This window comes from Trachemys scripta, chromosome 1 (assembly GCF_013100865.1).
Source record: "Trachemys scripta elegans isolate TJP31775 chromosome 1, CAS_Tse_1.0, whole genome shotgun sequence".
NCBI classification, from domain to species: domain Eukaryota; kingdom Metazoa; phylum Chordata; order Testudines; family Emydidae; genus Trachemys; species Trachemys scripta.
The window spans coordinates 346,340,369-346,359,396 of record NC_048298.1 but is presented as its reverse complement, the minus strand read 5'-3'; the positions used below and the strand labels follow the sequence as shown (position 1 = coordinate 346,359,396).

At 54.7% G+C, this 19,028-nt stretch overlaps 1 protein-coding gene across 1 annotated transcript in view; it reads left to right on the top strand.

Annotated features, from left to right (window-relative positions):
* The first annotated feature begins 224 nt into the window (after window positions 1-224).
* LOC117871393 (cGMP-dependent 3',5'-cyclic phosphodiesterase-like) overlaps window positions 225-19,028 on the top strand; it is a 370,986-nt gene continuing 352,182 nt past the window's right edge. Inside the window, exon 1 of the mRNA XM_034759325.1 lies at window positions 225-456. Coding sequence (XP_034615216.1) covers window positions 389-456 — 68 coding nt within the window. The 5' untranslated portion in view covers window positions 225-388. The remainder of the gene's footprint in view (window positions 457-19,028) is intronic.

Below are 19,028 nucleotides of genomic sequence, written 5' to 3'. Positions count from 1 at the left end.
CCCCCCGCCCAGCCCCGGGGCAATCAGCAAACTCCACCCCAGCCCGGCCCCCTCCGCCCGCCGGGACTCGCACCTGGCTCCAGCCCCCTGCCCGGGCGCTGCAGGGCCCGCGGGCGTGGAGCGGCTCCGCCGCGGGTCAGCCCGAGCGGGTGTTTCTCGCTCGCTCGCTCACACATGCTCCCTCGCGGCACCCGCCCACCCTGCCTGCTCCAGCGAGCTGCATTAGGCTCGGTTACGGCTCCAGTCCTCAGACACCCTCCCCCGAGCCGGCTCCGGGAGCAGCCGCAGCCGCGGCGAGCCGGGAGAGAGAAGGGCGCCGGGACCTCTGGCCAGCAGCATCCTTAGCCCTCGCCTGCATCTGGCCGGGCTGGCGAGAGGATGAGGAGAGATGGGCCAAGCTTGCGGCCACTCCATCCTCTGCCGGAGCCAGCCCTACCAGCCGGCCGCGTCTGACATGTGAGTGCCCGGCGCGCGGGGGTTCTAGCCCGGGGGGCGCTGGAGGGAAGGGGGAAGCGAGGAAAGGAGGAGGGAGGGAAGGGGAGAGGAGCCAGCGAACGGAGCAGAGGAGAGAGAGAGAATGAAACCGAGCGGGAGGGAGGGAAGGAGGAAAAAGTTCTTCCTGTCTCCGAGCCGGGAGAGAGGGCAAGAAATAAAGGAGAGAGACCCAGCGACTGGGGCCGGCTCCCCTGGGGGACTGGCCAACCCCTGCCCACCCCTTGCGCCGCACACCTGGCCTAGCTGCAGCGGTGGCTGCTGTCTGCTGGGCATGGGGACGCCGGAGCCAGGGCTTGGTATTTCCACAGAGGGCACTGCCCCCTGACACGGCCGGTCCGTGCCACACGGACCGGGTGGGGACGTGGGATGGAGCAGATCCAGGGGGCTTGTTTTCTGGGCTGCTCGCTCAGGCCTTCAAACAACAGCGGGGAGCGCAGCAGGGCGAGATGCCCTCTGGTTGCCTGCTGCCTCAGTTTCCCTTCAGTTGCTTTAGTCTTGCCGTTTGCAAATCCCCCTGGTGTGGAAGGAGGGAAGGGGTTGCATGGGCATGGCATGGAAGCCAGGGTAGTGCAGCCCTGTGCACAGGGCCTCCGGGGGGACACAAGTGGGGCAATTTGGAGGAGCCCCCATGAGAATATAGTATTCTATAGTATTGCAACCTTTTTTTATGGAAGGGGCCCCCAAAATTGCTTTGCCCCAGGCCCCCTGAACCCTCTGGGCAGCCCTGCCTGTGCGGGCACATGGGTGAGCTGTTTCCCAGGGAGCAGCTAAAGAAATGTTGGGCTCGTTTTGTAAAGGGCTGTGTGTGTGTGTGTGTGTGTGTGGATAGACTTTGCACTGGCAACTACAACTCTCCTTGTACCACTGACATGGGAAACACTGTAGTTTCCAAGCTATAGGAATGCTGACACCGGTCCAGTTGTACCAGGCAGCTCCCTTCCTAGGAGGGGCTGAGTTCTGCATCTGGATTCTAGTCACCCCTCCTGTGACTCCCCCGGAGGGACCTCAGGGGGGCACTTGGCCGGGTGTGTGGAGCGTTTGAAGGCTCAGAGGCAGGCACGGTCAGTTGTATCCGAACTGTTTGCAGTCTTCTTAGCATCTGTGCAACGTGCCTCAGGTGGCACGTGAGCCGGATTCATCACCGAATTTGGTCTGCGGGTTGGATCATTAGCTTCCTCGGCCTGGGCCCGGTACTGACCGGGAGTGGGACGCGAACGCTGATCTGTGTCCCCGCTGCTTGCAAGACCGCTCCTGTGCAGCCAGGGAGGAGGCTCGTCGCCTGTTTCACCCTGCCATGGCCGGGTCAGGGTCAGTGGAGGGCCTGCCGGATCCTCGGGCTGTCTCTCCGCGGCAGTCTGCCAGGAGAAGGCAGTGAGCGTCCCGCCTGGTGCCAAGGGGAGGGGACTGTGCGCTCAGCAGGGACGCTGTGCCATGTTTGGGTTCCTTTGTTTGCCCATGTAAGTCACCCGTGTTCAGACAATAGCTGAACAATCTCAGCCCATGCTGCGAGGCCCGCTCGAGATCCGCTTGTTGCCATTGTTTTAAACCCGCTGGCTCTGGTGCCAGGCAGAGTTATTATTTTCCCCCGGGGGGAGTTATTTGTCCAGCCATTCCCCTGATCCTCTGGTGGCTGACATCTTTCATGCCCACCCACCAGCGCGCCCCGGGGAAAGGGTCGTTGCTAGGTCTCACCGCTGTTGCAACTGAGAAGTGAAACTGCCGCGTGTTGCAAGAAGCCACAGCTCCCCTCTTACCCAAGAGCCGATTTGCATCTGAAAGCAAGCAGCAGGAGCGGGGTGCTGCTCCCAGCGAGCCTGGCTCTTGGAGTAGTGCCCGGGGAGCTGTGGGACCCGAGCGGCTTTAACCACCCCGCCGCGGTGTGCAGCAGGCAGCCCCTGTGCTCTCATTTATACGTGGGCACCAGCTCCAGTTGTAGCAAGTCCAGCCCAGCTGGAGGCAAGGAGGCGAGGGCTTTGCAGCGGCGGGGGGAAGTTCCGAGTGCAGCTGCTTCCCGGCTGGCGAGCTCCCTGGCTCCTTCTGGGGCATGGCTTGTGAGCCGCCTGCTGCGGCCAGCAGCGAAGCGCTCCCGCTAGGAGAGAGCCGGGGGCTTGCTCCGTGCCCAGCTGGTCCACCCCATTCACCCCCAGCCCTTCAGGGCAGAGCCTGAGGCCGGGATCCTGATCACCCCCTTTGTGGCACAACACAGGGTGATGGGCATGGGTAGCGGATGGAGCACCCCTCTCTGAGCAGCACACAGCGCTGCCTGGATTTGTGCTGCCTCTGCTGTGAGCTCCCCGGGTGGGCCTGCCCGACCCACAGCCAGCCCTTTTCCCAGGAGCTATTGGACACAGGCCTGTCAGTGCAGTAGCCACCACATGAATGGGAGTGAGTCTTCTTCCCCATGGACAGGCAACGGTGCCAGGCACACCCACTCCAACTCCATAGTTGCACAGGGCCATGGATGAGTATCTCAAGAGCTGGTGCATTCCTCCTGCTCCCTGCACTCCAGGAGCCCTCTTCTCCCTCTGCAGGGCAGGAACAACCTGTCCATAGATCTCAAAGAGCATCAGAAAGAGAGGCAAATGTCAGCACCCCCATGCTTCTGATGGGGAAACTGAGGCACGGGGAGATGACGTGCCCTGCCCAAGGTTGCCTGGCAAGTCAGTGGCAGAGCTAGGACTAGAACTCACATCTCCTGTCTAGCGACTTCTCCCTACACTACAACCGCAGGCACAGCTTCTGGGCGGGTGCTGGATCGTGTGATGCCACCAGTCCTCGTGAGGGCATCTCAGTGGCATGATGTGCTGCCCGATGGAGGGCTTAGAGCACAGGCCCAGAAGTCAGGGCTCCTGGCTCTGGCAAGTCATGCCAGCCAGAACGATCACAAAGCCTTGGATCTCTCACCTGGAGGGGGCTATGGAAGGGTTGTTAGTGCTGGCGGATGGGGTCCCACAGACAAAGCCTATATGATGGAGCCGATGCTGGGCAAAGAAATGGGGGGGGGGAAGCAGAAAAATGGAGGCTTCCATGTATTAATGATCATTAGTAAAACAGAGCTGGATTGAGGCACAGCTGCCATAGGCAGACAGGTACAGGGCTAGTATTAAGATTAACCTGAGGCGTTAGCTTGGTGTTCTCCTTGGCTGGGGAAGATTGTGGGGAAGGACTGGAGACGGTGAGCAGCTCTCTCAAAGCATTCACCTGTGGGCTCAGCTCAATACAGCCCTATAAATGGCGGCGAAGAAGTTAAGTGACTTGCTCAAGGCCGCACAGCAAGACAGTGGCAGGATCTGGGTTAGCATTCAGTTCTCCTGGCTTCCACACCCAGATTCATTTATTCATACTGAGTAGCACCAGACACCAGGAGGATCCCACCGAAGGAACAGATTCATGGATTTGAAGGCAAAAAAGGGACATTGTGCCGTCTACTCTGACCTCTTGCACGGCCACGGCCAGAGACCATCACCCCGGCGTCAAGCCTAACGGCTTCTGACTCCGCTGGAGCAGAGCTATAAGAAAGATGCCCGGTCTTGCTTTAAAGACATCAAATGATGGAGAATCAGCCACTCACCTGAGGGTTAATTAGCCCAGTTAGTCTCCAGATCTGGCACAATGACCCTCTGAAGGACAAATGATTTGTCTGGGGGGTTCTTTGTAGTAAAGCAGCCTCCCTTCTCCAGCCTCGTGGGCAGTCACGGGGCAGGGAGCCTGACTCCCCCGTGGCCTGGCAGTTCCACTGTTCTGATGGGGTAGGGTTTTACCCTCCCTTAGCCCAGGTGAAGCGGTCACACAAGGTAACAGCCTCGGAGAACCGGCCCCACAGACTTTGCCGCTACACACCTGTCTCTGGGGAGGATCACTCAGTCTAGCTGAACCGGAGTTCAGGTAGTGCCTCAGAGGGCGCTCGAGTTGGGGACACATCATTATTGAAGTGTGTGTGGGGGGGATTGCGATGAAGGCTGGGAGAGTGCTCAGATGAGGTTGTTGGTTGCAGCCCAACTATGGTAGTTCCGCGGGCCTGATCAGTGCCGTGGCTGAACACCTCAGTCATTAATGTCTTTCTCATCCTCCCGGGAGGCAGGGCAGGGCTGTTATCCCCATTGCACAGATGGGAAACTGAGGCACAGCGAGACTAAGTGATTTGCCTAATATCATGCAAGAAGCACATGGCAGCAACTGAATCCAGATCTCTCAAGTCCTAAGTTAGTGCTCTAACCACTGTGCCACCCTGCCTCCCTGAGAGCAAGGCCCAGTGAGTGAATTTCATCCCCTAAGAGATTATACAGCCTCTGCTGTCATTTACCCTGGTGCCAGTCTGGAGTAGCTCCACTGCGTTCAGTGGAGTTACTCTATATGGACATCCAAGATACAGAGCCCAATTTGACCCTATGTATCTAGAATTAAAACCATGTTTTCCCCTTTTGGAGTTCTTTGGGTTACTCTAGAAAGCACTTGTGACGCCCTGCCCTGTACTCCAGAGCCCAGAGCCTTAATGAGGTTTCATGTTGCAAACATCTCCTACTTTCCCCAGAGCCTGGGGGGCGAGGGCCTGTCAATCAAGAGCTGTGTATACACTACCGCAGTGGTTCTCAACCATGGGCCCACTGGGGGGCTGCGAGCAGGTTTCAGGGGGGCCGCCAAGCAGGGCCAGCATTAGACTTGCTGGGGCCCAGGGCAGAAAGCTGAAACCCCGCCGCTTGGGGCTGAAGCCCAGGTCTCCAAGCTCTGCCACCCGGGGCTGAAGCCGAAGCCTGAGCAATGTAGCTCTGTGGGGGCCCCTGTGGCATGGGGGCCCCTGTGGCATGGGGCCCCAGGCAATTGCCCGGCTTGCTACCCCCTAACGCCAGCCCTGGCTTTTATACGGCGTGAGCGAGCGGGACGCCGCACGGTGCATTATTATCCAGGCAGCCTTTGTCAATTAATGTCGGGCTCAGCACGTGGCAGAGAGCTCCAGCCAGACTGGGTCACACGGTTCCACTCTTTAGCTGGGCTGTAAGGCGATGCTCGTTGAATGGCAGCTTGGCACTTCCCGAGGGGGATCTGGAGCAGAGCTGTCCTCTGTCCTGTGCTGGGAGAGACATCCTAAATCAACTTCCCTTCTGAGGCCCTCGCCCTTGGCAGAGAGCTCCTAGGCAGAGACCTCTCTAGCGCCACCTCCCTGCCGGGGCAGGATTGGCCCAGCGGGGCATTTTGCACAGCTTAGTGCGGTCTGTTTGTTTGTGCAGTCTGTGCTGTTTGCCTCAGTGGAAAGGTGGGAGTCAGCAAACTGAGGGACCGATGTAGCGCTCCAAAGCCTATTGTCACCCCCTTCTCAATCCCCAGGGGTGCCAAGGGATGATCCAGCCTTTGGTGTTACTTAGAGCAGCCTCAGGGGTGTTCTAAATGATGCTGGCTGGTAAAGGCCTCTTCTGATTTGTCACCACCCTGCAGGGCTAGGAGTGAGAGCTGATACCATTGGAAAAGGGAGCTGTCCATCTTTCCAGCGAGAGACACGGTGCTTGCTTCCAGCCCTGGATGCAGCCAACTGTAAAGTCTCTTATGCCTAGGAAAGCTACACTAGGTCCTTTCTCAGATCCTTCAGTATTAGATACAGGGATCCACCTAGATATGTGGTATCGCTTATGTCTCCGGTACAACCCTGAGCACATTGTTGGCGCCTTGCAACTAACAAATAATCAGAAGAATAATCAAATGTAGGCTGTTAAAGGAATTAATCCCATTGTGTCTGCTGGCTGCTGGCCAGACACTGCAGCAGATGCTGTCAGTTAGTATGGGCTCTGCTCCACTGGTCTACACCCTGACTGCATGACTATGCCCTGCGGCCAACACCCAAACAGGGAGGGGAGCTTTACCACCTGAGCCAAAATTGACCCTTCCCCTGGATGAGCTGGTAGGAAATTATGTGGCTGCCTCCTTCCCAGCACAGGGCAGCATCCGTGGTGTAAACATAACGTGAACGCAAAGTGCATGTCACGTTCCCCAGCTAATTGCTGTTCCGTAAGAGAGCAACAGCCTACTACTGCTGGTTGCTGACAGAGCTGCTCCTTTAGCTCAAGTGGTGGAGGGCAGTGCTTTGGTGCTGAGTGCCCAGGTTTCAAACCTTGCTGTTGACTTTTGCTGGGAACCGTTTTGTGAGCATGTGGCTTGGGAGGTCAAACCACTCCGGGGGATTTTTTTTCCTGGGAAGCAATGAATGATCTAAATGCATTTCCAGGAATGCCCAAGGTTTCTCGAGCCAGTCTCTCCCGTCTACTCTCGCTCTTTCACTATTGCTAGATTTCTGCCTGTCTCTTTCCCGGCTCCCACGTGGCTTCCTGATAGCTGAGCTGGTCGTTAGCCAGAAGCATGGGCACGCCGGAGCGTGGAGGAAGCCGTCCTGGGACTCTCTAGCAGTCTAGCCCTGCCCTGCAAAGCGCTGAGCTGTGCTACTTAATGGATGGGGTTGCTCATCTAAAAGGGGGGGGGGGAGTTCAGTGAATCACTTTCCCCACCAGGGCTGTGACGGCTGATGCTGCTACATCAGCAAAGGAAAGAGAAGTGTGTCTGTTAGCCCAAGCGAAGCAGGGACTGGGCTACTTAAAGAGAGACCGGACAAAACACTGGACAGTGTGCATCGGATCACAGGATACTAGTTTTGTGGGAATTAGGGATGGAAAATCAGAATGGGTCTGGACAGCCCCTTAGCCTCTTAAATTTGGGGGTGTTCTTTGTTCTCATTCCAGGCAACAGCCCCCTAATTTCAAACAGGTTGAACCAAAACCCTGGATCTAGGTGCTTTGGGGTGTTGGAAATCCAGATCCAAAATTTTGCCTCTTGAGCTCAGGTTTAAACAGTGTGGAGCCCATGTCCCTGCAAGTGCTGGAGTGATTCCCCGGATAAAGGACACAGGTGCACACCCCGGTTATGGGAGGCAGGGTAGGGCACCAGCCGAGGAAGCGGGAGACCTGCCGGCAACGAAATGAAATAGAGCAACACGTCTCCTCCGATACACCCGTCTAGTTCTGACTGTGAACACATGGCTGAGAAATTGGAGATAAGGGAAAAGATCCGAGCTACAGCTGAAATGCTGCCGCTTATGCGTGTTCTCAGACTGGTGGGGCTCTGTGCTAAAATGTCACAGTAATTTCATACCTCACCTCTTACCGAAAAGCCAGCTTCTTTAGGAACCGTTTCAAACAGATCCCGTACAGCGATGGGACAAAGCACAGAATGAATATCTAGGGAGAAATAGTTCATGCCACTGCGGATCTCAGCTTTCCACTGCCGTCCATTTCTACCTGGCTAGATTCTTATATTGACATTGTGGTATCTCATCCTAAATACACGATAACAAACACCAGGCTAGGGGTCTGTCTATTGCTCTGACCTGGTGGGTGACCTTGGGCAAGTCACTGCCCTTCCACGTGCCTCAGTTTCCCCTTTAACTTGTCTAATTAGACCAGAAGCTCCTTGGGGCAGGGATTATCTTTTCCTCTGGTCTCGTCTCCACTCGAAACACTGCAGCGGCACACCTGCAGCACAGGCGCTCACTACAGCGACGGAAAGGGTTCTTCTGTTGTTCTAGCAGTGTCTACACCAGGGCTTAGGCCGGCTTCACTGTGTCACTATGACTCAACCTGAAGCCTTAGCAAGGAAGTACTCTGCAGCCTATCGTCAGCGACCCTTAAAGAGTTAGTTATTACCCTGTTTCCCCGAAAATAAGACATCCTCCGAAAATAAGGCCTACTTACAGTTTTGCCTCTCATTGTAATATAAGGCATCCCCCCGATAATTAGACCTCCCCGATAATAAGGCATCCACCGATAATAAGGCATTTTTCATTTCTGAAAAATAAGACATCCCCTGAAAATAAGACCTAGCGCATCTTTGGGAGCAAAAATTAATATAAGACACTGTCTTATTTTCGGGGAAACAGGGTAGCTTGTACTTTTCAGCTGGGTGACTCAGAAGACACCGAGGAGTTATTTATATTGAGCAGTTGAAATGCTAAGACTGCTTAAGAGTTTTATTTTTCTTGCGCTGTTCTAAGCCAGGGGCCGAATCCAGCAGCACGTACTTCTCCCAAGCCCAGGCTGCACGTGGCTCTGGCCACGCGACGACTTTCCAGTGCCGATCTGGGAGGTAGCAGCAGCTATAATAATATCTAGGATTTATATAGCACTTTTCATCCAGAGATCTCAAAGCGGTTACAAAGGAGGGTCGCCTCATTATCCCCATTTTGCAGATGGGGAAACCGAGGCACAGAGAGGCGCCTTAGCTCACCGAGCAGCTAGTGGCCAAGCCAGGAATAGACCCCAGATCTCCTGAGTCCCAGTCTAGTGCACCTTCCACTAGGCCTACATGCAGAGAGAGTGCTAAGGGGTTGGCCTACACACCTGATATGGATCCCGGTATTCCTCTTAAAATCAGCGGTGGTCCAGTTCCTCTACGCCACAGTGCCCCACCCCTGGCAGCGTGGGGGTGGGGTTAGAAAGTGGCATGGGGGCAGAGCTACAGGGCCAGACTGGCGGGGAGAGGCTGCAGCTTAGGATTACTCCACTGCTTCAAATGGATCGAAGGAAATATACAGAACGCCTAATCATCCCATGGAACTCCCAGCCACAAGAGATCACTGAGGCCCAGAGCTTAGTGGGAGTCTTAAAAAAAACACACCAAAAAGAGGATTGGACGTTTGTACGGATAATCCGAACATCCACAGCTATGTTAGCAAGGCTTACAAAATAGCTAGAAGGGATAGAAACCTTGATGCTTCAGCGTTTAAGCCATCCTCTTTGGAGCCACAGGCCTGGTGCTCTTGAACGGCTCTGGAACAGTGCCTGGGAGGAACCCTTCAGTGCGTCAGCCCCCGTAGGGTCACACTCTCTCGCTGGGGTGAGCCCCTTGGCTTCCCCACCTCCCGGGACCGACCCTCGGAGCCTTCAGCACCCCTAGGGTGACCAGACAGCAAGTGTGAAAAATCGGGCCAGGAGCTGGGGGGTAATAGGAGCCTATATAAGAAAAAGCCCCAAATATCGGGACTGTCCCTATAAAATCAGGACATCTGGTCACCCTAAGCTCCCCTGCTTCATCCCCTGAGCTCCCTGCAGGGAGTGCACCTGGATTGGACGCCTGAGGGAGACTCCAAAGGGAGCAATGCACCCCCCCCTCCTTAATCTGGAGTGACTCTGAGCTCGCGGTGGAAAAGCAGGAGGAGGGTTTATTAGACGTCTTCAACACAGCATAGAAAGTCCTTAGTTGACAGATCTCACCATTAGGCAATGCTTCCTTTACAGAAATAGACCTGAGCTGTGAAGTCTGAATCAAGAACTAGATTGTCTAAATCCAAAGTTTTCCCCACCTTCTGGGCTGGTTGCATTCAGACCTGTGGGTCAGGGTCAGCTCCCTAGCCAAGCTCTCTGTGGCCTCGTTTCATTTGAGCAGCACACTTAGCTACCCTCCTTTACCAACCCAGAGCAATTCCCCTTCTTCCTTGTTTCTGCCCCCCTCCTTGTGCCCCGCGTAGATGGTTATCAGAACCACAGACCCCATGGAGTCTGACACGTTTAATTTAAACAACAACACAGCAGCGCTTTTGCCGGCACCGGCCCAAGGCAAGAGAAACGCAAGGATTAGATCAAGGAAATGAGGCCAGTTGCAAACAAACTGCTCACATGGGATTAGTCATGGGGCTTGTCACAGAATTACATTTTCTAGTCGCCGGATGGACGCAGGCGGGAGGCACAGGTGGGGAGATGGTTTCGGGGGATCCACAAGACTGACAACTAAAGGGGAGCTGGTGGTATGGTCCAGGCTCTGGACTGGGTCGTAGGAGATCGGGATTTAAATCTTGGCTCTGTCACAGACCCCCTCTGGGGATCCAGAGCATTTGGATAAATAGGGGTAAAATTCTCCATAAATAGGGGTAAAATTCACCGCCTGCAGAGCACCCACCCTGCTCAAGCCTCCCGAACAGAAGCAGGACTAGACAGGAGGGAAGCTGCCATGGGCAGGGTGGTAGCTGAGGACTTGGGTGGCCAGGATTCGATTGCCCAGATTTTGGGCAAATCATTCAAGGGACGTCTAAACACACCCGCCGGGGCTGTAATTTCCACTTTACTAAACAGACCTGTGCTCGCGCCGATTGAGTTAGTGTGCTAAAAAGAGCAGCGGCATGGGCTAGCGGTGCTGGGTGCAATCCTGCTTGGGGGTGTACTGGGACGGACGGCCCATGCAGACATGGCTACCCTGCTATGATCTGAGCTAGCACTGGGTACCTGTACCCGAGCTGTAAATTAGAAACCTAGCTGCAGTGTAGACATAGCCTTAGTAATCCGTGCCTCAGTTTCCCAACTGTCCAATGGGGGACAATAGCCTTTCTTTAACTCCCGGGGGAGTTGCGAGTCTACCTGCATGAAGGATTCCGCAACGCCGTGCGCCAGTGAAGGCCATATACGTACCCCGCTGATACATGAAACAGACCGATTCTGGTGTCAGGTCTTGCTGCGTGGCTGCGATGAATGTGTTCTAAACACTATTGAAAACTTCACGGCGGCAGCGTCCTTTTAAGTGGAAGAAGCGGGAGGGAGTGGGGGGGAATGTAAGTAGCCGTTAAATAAAAAATCGCGGCATGCAGGACACATCCAGCAGTTAAGGGGGATGCCGACTTCAGAAAAGGCTTTAATCTCCTTATTCAAGCCGAGCGACGACTCGTCGCCTAATTATTTTATTATCAGTGACGCTCGGCAAGACACTGTCTTGGCACTGTCGCCGCCCGTGCGCTGCCCTCGTTCGCTGGCCCCGGTTGAGAACGGCCGGCGCGGATGTGCTTTGCTGGATAGGGACGGAGGCAGCGCGTACTCCAACGCTGTGCGGAACGGAGGACGTGGGACAGACGAGCTCCTCTGAAATAAGAGACAGTGAGCACAGGGCCTGACAGGCGGTGGGAACCTCCTCCGTGGGGCTGAGCGCCCTTTGATTTACGTCATCTTCAGTGGGAGCTGAGGGACTTTTCAAGATCAGACCCATACTCCACCTCTCCTTTGCGTAGAGAGCGGGAGGGCATAGTCCAAATGTCCCAGGGCGGACACTGGCTGCAGCAGGGGCAGGGAACGCTGCTGGCTGACCTGCACTGCCCGTGAATTGTTAGCCCATGTACTCTGTCCCTCTCCGGTGGCTGCGTGGTGTCTATGGAGGTGCCGGCAGGGCGGGTAAAACCCAGAGCCTGCAGCTTCAGTACCACTGGATGGAAGGTCCGCTGACAGTAGCAGTAGGCTGTTATCTTCTTTGCAGACCAGCCACCAGAGGGAGATAGAGTCATAGTCACTTGAGAAAGCCTGAGAAACGGGCAGGCTGGGGGTGGGGTGATGGCACCGGCCTGCAGAGCTGGCCTCCCACCTTCACCACAGGTTCTCTGCACGGCCTTCGGCAAATCACTTCATCTCACTGGGCCTCGTCAGGGAAAGGGGGATCACAATTCTGTCGTGTGTGTTCAGCCTGCCAGCTCTTTGGGGCAGGGTCTGGCCCTCACAAGCGGTTTATGCAGCGCCTAGCACAATGGGACGTCAGCTTAGTAGGGACTGGAGTACAAGCATCCAGTATTTACATACAATAGCATCTCTCTGTGGTACCTCTCTGGCCCCCATCGCTGCAGTGTCCCTATCGTTAATGTAGTTAGCCTGACAACACCCCTGCGAGGTGGTCACACAGGAAGTCTAGGGGACAGCAAGGAACGGAAGCCAGGTCTCCCAAGTCCTAGTCTAGAGCAAGAATCGCTGGGCCATCTTTCCTCACACACCCTGTGCCGGCGGCTTGCTAACGACGCAAGAAGGGACGGTCAGGTCCTTAAGTCAAGGCACTCACACAATCTAGGCACAGACGGAGGTCGGGGGATGGGGAACGTAGGTGCAAGTCACCTTGACCCATGGCAGGCAGCGGGGCTTTAAGGGTCTTTAAGAGGACTGAAGTGTGGACAGGGTAGGGGCTGTGTGGACAAGCTCAGGCCAGTAGCACTGTGCATTGTGGAGGGCCCGCGGAAGAAGCGGGGGTGACTGTGTGAGAAAGCTGCTGCGCGAGCAGACAAAGCTGGGGATATCGGAGGAGAAGAGGCAACAGAGGGAGGAGAGGAGAAGTAGGAGGGGGCAGAGTTCTGTACAGCTTTGAGGCTAGCCACAAGGAGTTTCAATCTGATGCAAGAGCAGACAGGGAGCCGAAAACCCCAAGCTGTGTTCTGACCTCTCTGCTCTGGGTTTGTTTCTCCCCCGCGGCGATGAAAATCGCCCACACCGAGTCCGGTGAGCATCACCCAACAGCATCGCATGGGAGGAGTTTTTAACATCATCCAGGCCGACAGGGTTAGTTTGATGGGCCCCCTATGGACAACAGGTGCATTTAACAAGCTCCTTGGGGTAGCCCCAAGGTGATTAGGGTTTGTAGATGGATGGCTGCTTAGTGCACATCCCTAGCTCATTTTTATTTTCAAATGAGGAGTCTAGACAATGAGCTCTGAAATCCTGCAGAACTCCTTAGAGACCCGTTCTCTATAAAATCGTCTATTGGCTCCTCACCGCTCAGCACCTCGCCTGCAATTCACAGTCTACTGTAGCAAGAGACGCACACGTTTCCCTTTAAAGAACAAGGCCTTAGTGTTGCTAACTTGAAGATCGGTGGGACAAATCATCGGATCTCACCCATGTGCCCAACTTTGGATTGGGAGCCAGGGGACCCCTGCAGGAAGCATGTTCATTGGCTCGTTCAGGGGAAATTGATGGTTGTCACCTGTGCCACGGAGCTGGCCTGATTTCTCTTTACTGTCAGGTGGCCCCCATTGCTCTGAGCATCCTACGTATATTCATGGGTTTATCCTCCCAACACCCCTGCGAGGTAGGGGAGGGCGATTGCACCCGTTTTGGAGATGGGGAAACCGAGGCAAAGAATAATTAGAGCCAGGATTTTTGGAATTGCTCAGCCCCCCTTTTAGGCACCAAAATAAGCCGCCAGATTTCCACAGGAGCTCAGCACAAGGGGACACGAGCTCTGTTGAAAATCTGGCTCCAATTGTGGCCTCTGAGGACTTGAAAACTCGGCTTTGTGTTTTGCCCAGTGTTCCACAAAGCGTCTGTGGTAGCAGAACCCAGCTTGTGGGAGGTCCAGTCTAGTGCTTTAACCACCAGCCCACGGCAAGAGGAGCTGTCACGTCTAATAACCGAGGCTCATATCAGGAGTGCTGGGAGCCAGGATAGGGGCCACTAGGAAAATCTTGATCCCGATCCAGGTTCGAATTCCAGGTGCTCCCCAGAGTTTGGTGCTGTTAAGTTCCAGAGCCCACCTGGACAAGGACCCTTGTGTAGCGGGGTGGTTACCCCGCTCCTGTCCTGAAAGGCTTAGAACAGCCCTGGGAGAGGGCTGTGGTAGGGGAAAACCTGGGCTGATTGGGGAAGTAGCCACAGCTGGCCCTTATAAGAGGGCAGTTGACCAGGGAGCAGACAGTCTCTCTCTGTTTTCAGAGAGAGAGATGGGCCTGGCTGCTGGGAAGCTCAGGGTAACTAGAGTAAGGCAGGGCTGGGGAAAGGCCAGAGGGGCTGGGGAACTCCAGACTGGCAACTCCCCAGGCTGCAGGGCCTTGTCCAAGGCCCCATAGAGGCACTGGGTTGCAGAGGAAGGCAGCAGGTCCAAACCCCCCTTGCCTGTGATGAGGGGCTTATACTGCAGTCTGCCCCAGGGAGCGGGGGCTAGTTGGTGACTGGCAGTAGCCTACGACTGAGGCGAGGTGGGGATAGAGGGTTGGGGGTTCCCCTGGGACCCTGAGACTGCGGGGGTATTGCTAGGGGGCAGCACCCCAGATAACGGGGCACGGGAGTCCTGGGAGGGACACGGGGGCCAAGCAGCAGTGGAACACCGGCCTGCAGAGGGCGCTCTGGAGGTTGGAAATGCTAATTCCCAGAGATGACCAGCAGGAGGCGCCGCAGGGGGGAGTCCCACCTTAGAAGGAAAAGAAGACAGGTTCAAGTCCTCCAAGGTATTTAGGCTCCTAACTTCCACTGAAATGGGCCACGGTCAACGGCTGGGTCATGGCGCATCGACCACACGGCTTTAACTCAAAACATATTTGTTCTTTCTATTGTGCTACAGCTGACTCCTACGGTGGAACCGTACACTGCGTTAACTACAGGGTAATTAGGGACTCAGTATCATTAGCTTCCATGGTATTGTTTGATCAAACTAGCTGCATTTCCACCCCACAACCTCTCTTCCGGCCCCCTCCCCCTCTGCCCTCCACTGCCAGTAGCTGCTGCGTACCTGGCCCCTGATCGTAAAACTAAGGTAATGCTTCGGGTTAAGTGGCATTAATTATACCTGGATGTGTGGGCAGCCCCAGGAAAATGGATTTGGCTCTGCTTTGTGTGTGTGGAAAGGTAATTCTCAGAGCAGCGGGAATGCTTGTTTTCACCCAGGGTCACTTGAATCGGGAGTCACAGAGCCGTAATGTGCACTCACGTAGGGTGCACAGAGCTCTAGCTAGCAGGGTGTACCATCTGCAAGGGTGGCGGGCACCAGCCGGGCCCGGGGAAGATGTGGATAGTTTATGTTTTAGCAAGGCTTTGGACACAGGCCACCGAAGCAGACCAGGGAAATGTGGTCTAGATGAATTTACTATAAGGCGGGTGCACAACTGGTTGAAAGACCGTAGTCAAAGAGTGGTTATCAATGGTTCGCTGTCAAACGGGAGGGCGTATCTAGTGGGGACCTGCAGGGGTCAGTCCTGGGGCTGGTGCGATTCAATATTTTCATTAATGACTTGGATAATGGAGTGGAGAGAGTTTATAAAACTTGCAGGTGACACCAAGTTGGGAGGGGTTGCCAGCCCTTTGGAGGACAGGGTTAGAGTCCGAAACAACCTTGGCAAATTGGTCTGAAATCAGCAAGATGAAATTCAATAAAGACAAGTGCAAAGCACTACGTTAGGATGGAAAAATCAAAAGCAGAACTACACAGTGGGGAATAACTGGCTAGGTGGTAGTGCTGTGGAAAAGGATCTGGGGGTTAGCGTGGGTCACAAATTGAACATGAATCAACAAGGTGATGCACTTGTTAAAAAGGCTAATATCATTCTGGCATGTACTACCAGGAGTTTCGTATATAAGACATTGGAGGTAATTGTCCTGCTCTGCTAGGGTGAGGTTTCAGCTGGAGAACTGCATCCAGTTCTGGGTGCCATGCTTCAGATCGTTAGTTTAGGACTATTATAAGGAGGATGGTGATCAACTTGCACTCTCAGCAAGTTTGCAGATGACACTAAACTAGGAGGCGTGGTAGATACACTAGAGGGTAGGGATCGGATACAGAGGGACCTAGACAAATTAGAGGATTGGGCAGAAAAAAACCTGATGAGGTTCAACAAGGACAAGTGCAGAGTCCTGCACTTAGGACGGAAGAATCCCATGCACTGCTACAGACTAGGGACCGAATGGCTAGGTAGCAGTTCTGCTGAAAAGGACCTAGGGGTCACAGTGGACGAGAAGCTGGATATGAGTCTACAGTGTGCTCTTGTTGCCAAGAAGGCTAACGGCATTTTGGGCTGTATAAGTAGGGGCATTGCCAGCAGATCGAGGAACGTGATCGTTCCCCTTTATTCGACATTGGTGAGGCCTCATCTGGAATACTGTGTCCAGTTTTGGGCCCCACACTACAAGAAGGATGTGGAAAAATTGGAAAGAGTCCAGCGGAGGGCAACAAAAATGATTAGGGGTCTGGAGCACATGACTTATGAGGAGAGGCTGAGAGAACTGGGATTGTTTAGTCTCCAGAAGAGAAGAATGAGGGGGGATTTGATAGCAGCCTTCAACTACCTGAAGGGGGGTTCCAAAGAGGATGGAGCTCGGCTGTTCTCAGTGGTGGCAGATGACAGAACAAGGAGCAATGGTCTCAAGTTGCAGTGGGGGAGGTCCAGGTTGGATATCAGGAAAAACTATTTCACTAGGAGGGTGGTGAAACACTGGAATGCGTTACCTAGGGAGGTGGTGGAGTCTCCTTCCTTGGAGGTTTTTAAGGCCCGGCTTGACAAAGCCCTGGCTGGGATGATTTAGCTGGGAATTGGTCCTGCTTTGAGCAGGGGGTTGGACTAGATGACCTCTTGAGGTCCCTTCCAACTCTGATATTCTATGATTCTATGAATTGTTCTCCATGTCCACTGAAGGGATAGTGTAATGGTCTCCGTTCAGGGTCTGGTTGGGAAGCACGGTCTAGTGGTCACAGCCACAATACCAGAATGCCAAGGGGATTGTGGGGAGGGGAGCCCAGGCCCTCCCACTCTACCAGGCTCCGATCCAGGGCCCTTTTAGCTACCAGTAACCTGGCAACCAAGACTACTTAAAGCTGTCCTCCCTGGGCCTCTTCCTCTTGTCTCCCCCGTGAGGTCACCTCAGTCCAAGGCCTTCGCCTGGTGGGAAAATCCAAATCCCAAGAAAGCAAGAGGGAGTCGCCACTATCCAGGACCTCAGGATACTTCCCTCTCTGCTTGTCTCTGCGGAGGGTCCTCCCTTTCCTCACGGAGGGCCCCTTTGGGCAGCTGCGTCAGAGCCTTTAGGTTTCGCTCTGCGGGAGCTGTGCGCTTTTTTTTTCCCTTGCGATTCCGGTGTGAGTGGGATCTGCCAATACCGCTTTAAGTCTAAGGTGGAGATGTACTGAGCTTCGCCCAACCCATCTAGTAATTCATCCACCTGGAGCACGGGGTAGGCATCAAATTTGGAGATCGCATTGACCTTCCTGAAGTCGATGCAAAACCAGACAGTGCCATCCGGCTTTGGAACTAATACAACAGGGCTTCGCCACTCGCTGTGGGATTCCCCAATGACCCCAAGCTCCAGCATGGTCTGGACTTCCTGTTTTACTACCTCACGCACTTTCCGGTGGTTCTACCGGACGATCTGTCCGGGTTCAGTCTGGATGTGGGGGTGCATGAGGTGGATCCTTCCTGGTAGGGAGGAAAACACGGCTGGGAAGGCTTTCACTAGGCTCTGCACCTGGGCTCTTTGTTTAGGGCGAAATTGTTCCCCCACCTGTATAGCCCCTGGGGAGGGGGCATAAGGTACGTGGCCCCAGTTCTGCTTCCTGAGGGTACAGGGCGATGAATAGGCTTTCTTGTTCTTTACACACCTTCAGCAGGTTGATGTGATAGACCTGGCTGGGCTTCCGTTTGTCAGGTTGTCTAACCTCATAATTGACTGGCCCGACTTGGCGCACAATTTCATGGGGTCCCTGCTCCTTGGCCAGTAGTTTAGATTCAGTGCTGGAGAGTAGAAGGAGGACCCGGTTGCCTGGCCTGAAAGTGCGTGCCTGCGCTCCCTTGTTATAGGAGTGTTCCTGGGTTTGTTGAGCTTTTCTTTAGCAACAGCTCCCACCATCTCAAATCTCGCCCCGAGTCTCAACACGTACTGTAGGACATTCTGAGTTCTCAGAGTTTGTCCTTCCCACATCTCCCGGGCCAGGTCGAGGATTCCCCGGGGCCGTCTCCCATACAGGAGCTCGAATGGGGAGAAGCCTGTAGAGGACTGTGGGACTTCCTGAATGGCAAACAGGAGGGGGGCAAGGGATCAGCTGATCCTGGCATAAACCTTTTCAGCATCTGCTTCAGGGTTCAGTTGAAACGTTCAACCAGGCCATCCGCTTGCAGGTGATAAACAGAGGTCCGGAGGCTCTTTATTCTCAAAAGCTCACAGACCTGTTTCATCATTTAACCACTCGGAGTTGTTCATATGCATGGGTCAAGGTCTCATCCTCCCTCTGGTCCTTCACAAAATCCATCTCTCAGTGCAGTTTGGCCACCTAGGTCAGTCAATCTCCCCTTCTCTCAGGGGTGGGATCGAATGCCCACATTCTCTACCAGTTGTAATGGTCTCCACTCAGGGTCTGGTTTGGAAGCGTGGCCTACTGGTCACAGCCACAACCACGGACTGCCAAGGGGGTTGTGGGGAGCAGAGCCCGGGCCTTCCCACTCCACTGGGCCCCGACCCAGGGTCCTTTTAGCTACCAGTAACCTAGTAACCAAGACGACTTAAGGCTGTTGTCCCTGGGCCTCTTCCTCTCGTCTCCCCCCCTGAGGTCACCCCAGTCCAAGGTCTTCGCCTGATGGGAAAATCCAAATTCCAAGGAAGCAAGAGGGAGTTGCCATTGGGAGGGATAGCTCAGTGGTTTGAGCATTAGCCTGCTAAACCCAGGGTTGTGAGTTCAATCTTTGAGGGGGCCATTTAGGGATCTGGGGCAAAAATCTGTCTGGGGATTGGCCCTGCTTTGAGCAGGGGGTTGGACTAGATGACCTCCTGAGGTCCCTTCCAACCCTGATATTCTATGATACTTCCGTCTCTGCGGAGGGTCCTCCCTTTCCTCACAGAGGGCCCCTTTGCGCAGCTGCGTCAGAGTCTTTAGGTTTCACTCTGCTCTGCTGGAGCTGTGGGCTCATGTGACGAAACCTCCAGGAATACGTCCAACCAAAATTGGCAACCCTACTTCCGAGGAAGGTTGTGGAATCCCCGTCACTGGAGGTTTTAAGACCAAGCTGG